We start from the raw sequence: 4,784 nt of genomic DNA on the forward strand, positions 1-4,784 counted from the left end.
ATTCCTGCTTCTCCTGGAAGTGGTGCTCTACTTGGCTGGGGCTGTGCACCAGGACATCCTCCAGCTTGCACAGTGTTAAAGAGCCAGGTAAATGTCCAAATCATTCCCACTTAAAGCTCAAATAAATGTATGGACCTTTTCTCCTTTTGTGTCAAGGGCTGTGACTGTCCCATCTGGGCCAATGATCACTCCAGGCTCTCCTTTCTCACCCTAGCAGTAGAAAACAAAAACAAGGAGGAATCAAACTGACGGCAACCCCCTCCACACCAAACAGTAAAAGACTTTGCAGAGCTCTCCTATGGCACAGCAACAAGTCAGGGACAGCTGCAACTCAGAATTAATACTTTGCATGGAGTCTCTTGAAAGAGAAATCCAATCCAGCTAGACCCACAGAGGGCTAAACTGTATCTGTTCACACAGTGTTGTATGACACAGTGTACAGCCACATTGTCCCAAGAACAGACTGATTTAGAGAGGTATAATTTACAAGTAGCCAGGGGCTTTAGTCCTGTTCCTTGAATCTTGAGTGTATTTAACAACCCTGCAGTGGTAAAATGTTGACAATGCCATCACCCCCCTGCTTTGCCTTGTGTCCTTGGGCTATGTGTCTTGTAGCTGTGTGACAGGGCTGTCTGTGGAATTTTAGGAATCATTTAGAAAAGGACTTGTATGGGATGCTTTGGATAGGGATGTACCTGCCCTGAGAGCAGGGGGCTGGACTAGATGACCTCCTGAGGTCCCTTCCAGTCCTACTTTTTTATGATTCTTTTCTTCCCCTTCTCCATCAGCTCTGTGCCTTGCCAACACAGGAAATCAAAGAACACCTCCACACTGTGCACTTTGGGCAGACCACTAAGCATCACTGACCTTCATAGCTTTGCTTCACATGGGTGCTAATGAAAGTTATAACTTAGCCCTGGACCATACTGTGGCTTCCAAACTGAAGGAGGGAAAGATCCATCACTAGAGATATCTAAAACCAGACTGATCCCCTGCACAGTAGGGAGCGATGCTAACGCATTTATTGGAGGGTGAGCCACCAGATGATCTTACTTTACATCTTCAGTTTCTCAGATAATCTTAACTTCGATGAGTTAAAAAACTAAGTATAAAAGCACCATATTCATTTGTGTCCAACTGTGTGGGTTATCTCTGGACTGCAGCAGTTGCAGAATGTGAGCTATGAAAGGGCTGAATTTAGTGCCTCTGACTGGGAGCTGGGAGCATAAAAATCAACAGGACGATGGGATGGGAAACCCAAACCTGAGAACAGCAACTTTGAAGTAACAGGGAATGATGTTCCCATGAATCAAAATGCAGAGGCAGAACACTGCAGCCTGACATGGGGAAACCAGCATGAACAGGCCAACCTACCTTCATCCCTGGAAAGCCTTGGAGCCCTGGGGATCCTGCCTCTCCTTTAGGTCCCACTGGGCCCTACAGACAGACGGACAGAGGAATAACCGTGAAAAAGGTGCATTATGATACCAGCATCCCTACCAAATACTCCCCGTATTTGGCCACAGAAAATCAGGGTGGCTGCAAATGCAAACCAATGGCATACATCAAAGGCATTCCTTCACACAAGTGGGAGCTAAGCCCTAACCAGAGGGCTGAGACTCAAACACTGCTCCAGTCTCCCCTTTCCTCCCTGTTTCCACTAACTCCAGTGAAGTTTTACCAGTTTATACCAGCTGAGAATGTGACCCTATTGTGGAGTGATATGGGGGTACATCAGCTGGGGATCTGGTTTAGGGGGGCACTTAAACCACAATATTCGGAACCAGGCCGAGGTTCCGATCACAGCCGGATCTGTGGATGTTCATACGTGGAGTGCTGGTTTAAAAAGTTCACTATGGTTATGGACTCATCACATGTGATTCTGGCAGCTTTAACATTACCTACCATGGCTCCACCAAATAAAACCCCAAAAAGTGACTCACCGGGAACCCAGCATGGCCTGGTCTGCCCTGAGGGAAGGAACAACAACGACACAGCTCAGAAAACTACCTCTTTTTTGGAAAATGGACTAAGTTTAAAACCAGTCAATAAGAAAGAGGGACAATGAGGTCACTCTCACAGACCAGCAAGGGAAAGGTAAGGGTCACATACCTCTGGGCCTGGCAAAACAGCCAATGTTTTCTAAAAAAACAAAACAAAAAAACCCAAAATACACATTGAAAACTCTGATCCTTACTTTCTCCCATTGGTTTCCCAAGGTAAAGCCCAAAATGAAGTCAATGGGTCTGATCCAGAGCTTGCCTGAATCAATAAGATACATCCCACAAACTTAAATGGATGTTGAAGCAGTCCCTAAGCTTGCAGAAAAGGGGTTGAAACTCTTCCCCTCCCTCAAGCTGCCTCAGTAGAACCCAAGGTAGCATTTCAGATTTCTATTGATTTTTGCCCCTTCCCACCAATAGACATGTTCCTTTTTCCATAGACGTAACTTTAATTTATGATTTCCATAGCAAGCTTCTGTTGGGAATATTGCTTCATGCACACTGTTTCAGTTAAAAAGGCAAAGAAACAACAGATAACCAGGCAGGCAACCTGGTTTCAGAGACGTTCAGATCACCTTCAGCAGTTATTTTTTAAATGCCTTTGCCTATTACTAACTTCAGCTTAACAGCCACCTTTTTACTAGATTTTAATTTTGTTCTGCTAGCATTTTTAGTTTTAAACTTCTTCTGATGCCTATTTTTCATTATTTTTAGAATCAGATCCTACAGGTGTTTAGACCCCTGAGTAACTGTACATGCACAACAACAGCATTAGGCCTAAAATTGCTTCCATGTGAAAATGCTTACACAGCTGGGACCTTCATGCTGATTTCCTAGTGTGCTACATGGACCTAGTTTTGTTCTGGACAGCCAGCTGTTTACTGCCTATCTCCAAGGTCTGGGTGTTTTATCTTCATCCCTCTCCTCTCTTTTTAAATCTTTCCACCTGTTATGGAACCTCTTCACCTGCTCCATGGCCCCTCATCCAGTTTTCAAGTTGAGGTAACATTAGTCCACCCTATTCTGAGAGGCAGCAGCAGCTTCTATTCCCCCAGCCCGTTCTTGTGGCTGGATCCAGATAGGCAGAACCCTGCACTCCCATGGAGCCCAGCTGACCACAGGGAAGGCTTCTTGCATGCTCCTGGGCTTATCCAGGCTCAGTAGCTCACTTCACTGTGGACACGAGTAGCCCTGATAACCTCAGAAGGGGAAGCTCAGTAGGTGAGCATTTGCAGGGTGACCAACTCCAAAAACTTCATCTTTAATTTGATATTAAGTATGTGCATCCTCTGTTAATACTAGTACTAAAGCTTACCCTGATCCTGCCCTCAGTTACATACAGGCACAATTTTATTCAGGTGTGAGTATATTTATCCACAAGAATGTCTGCAGGCTCAGGGTATTAGCAAAGCCCACAGGCCTGGGCAGCAGTGACTCAAGGCTTTTTAACTCCTTTTAGATTTAGAGCATACAGCCACATTAGTCAAAATAAGGAAGCAGTAATTTCCTTGAGCTGGTTCAGAATGAAAGTCACTCCTCAAACAAGGAGTCAGGACTGAGCCAACTTTCCCAAAGTAGCCTGCAGGAGACTGATAATGGCTCGTGCTCAAAAGACAATGTGTTGGTGCTAGACTGCACAAAGAGGTGCCAGACAGGGAAGGGAACACACTTACATTCGAGGCATAAACAATCTCTCCTGGGGGTCCTGGGGGCCCGGGGGGACCTGGCAGTCCAACTCCATCTTGACCTCGTTCACCCTGACAGAGAAAAATAATTCAGTGCGACTTTTTGTCAGCGTGTTTTAAAAAGCAACTATTCTTAAAGCCTCCCTGTTCCACCCTACTTGAACCCATGGTGCCATGCACCTTGGCTTACAGGTACAGAGACAAAACAATCTGAAAGAATTGCTTCCTAACAGCATGACAGAGCAGCTCAGAGGCACATAGCCCAGAACCTCAGCCGGGTTAAATCAGCTCCATGAGAGCCTAGTCTTTTATATCCAGAATAAGTCAAGTAACAAAATGGCCATCCCTACCCCACTGTTCCTCCTCCCCTCAGTATTTGAATCAATGCTGAACAGGACATGTGCCAGGACTGGTTTAATGATACTCCATGTGTTAGAATGATGGCTAAGCTTTTTCCTCATCCTATCACCTTTTTTTATAAAAAGGATGTTCTTCCTCTAAATCCAGAAGAGTACTTACTTTAACACCTGGGCTGCCTTGGTCACCCTTTGGTCCCTGTAATGAAAAGTGTTACAGATAAGCAGCTACTTAACTACAGAACACTTTCTCTGAACAGAGGAACATATGATACTCACAATATTCAGGTTTTCTAAGGTGGTCTTCTAATGAGCACTCAGAGGCAGCATCTTTCACTGAACTTAAGACAGCATGAAAATGGAGGCAAGTTCTACTACTTAACAATTCATAACACTTTTGGAGCAAATTATTTCTCTCTCCACCTTCATAGTAATGCTTTAATGGGAACAGCTGGTCCAGAGATAGCAAAGGCACATTATAGGTTCACATATCCTGTGGCACCTTCTTGCAGCAACAAGATTTTTCCCATAGGTGACTACAGGCCTATAACTGGTGCTGGATAACTCATACAGTACAGTTGTGTCATTTAATAAGCCAGTAGTTATGATTGGAAATGAAGTTGAAACATATGACTTGCATCCATATGGTTTAAAAGATTCCTTTTTGGAGCCTGTAATAGCTGACATCCTTGCTGCAGAATGCACGACCCTCCGTTGATAGAACTTTGAGACCTGAATGC

At 44.7% G+C, this 4,784-nt stretch overlaps 1 protein-coding gene across 4 annotated transcripts in view; it reads right to left on the bottom strand.

Moving 5' to 3' along the window:
- The window catches only part of COL18A1 (collagen type XVIII alpha 1 chain), a 176,443-nt gene that overhangs the window by 21,003 nt on the left and 150,656 nt on the right, over positions 1-4,784 (bottom strand). For 3 of the 4 annotated variants that reach the window (XM_025202232.1, XM_006022079.3, XM_025202231.1), the window contains exons 21-26: positions 4,208-4,243; positions 3,677-3,760; positions 2,113-2,142; positions 1,944-1,970; positions 1,375-1,437; positions 136-210 (exon numbers count right to left, since the gene is read on the bottom strand). In XM_025202232.1, coding sequence (XP_025058017.1) covers positions 136-210; positions 1,375-1,437; positions 1,944-1,970; positions 2,113-2,142; positions 3,677-3,760; positions 4,208-4,243 — 315 coding nt within the window. The remainder of the gene's footprint in view (positions 1-135; positions 211-1,374; positions 1,438-1,943; positions 1,971-2,112; positions 2,143-3,676; positions 3,761-4,207; positions 4,244-4,784) is intronic. The other variant, XM_025202230.1, reaches the window with a different exon arrangement.

This window comes from Alligator sinensis, unplaced genomic scaffold, assembly GCF_000455745.1.
Source record: "Alligator sinensis unplaced genomic scaffold, ASM45574v1 scaffold566_1, whole genome shotgun sequence".
Lineage (NCBI taxonomy): Eukaryota > Metazoa > Chordata > Crocodylia > Alligatoridae > Alligator > Alligator sinensis.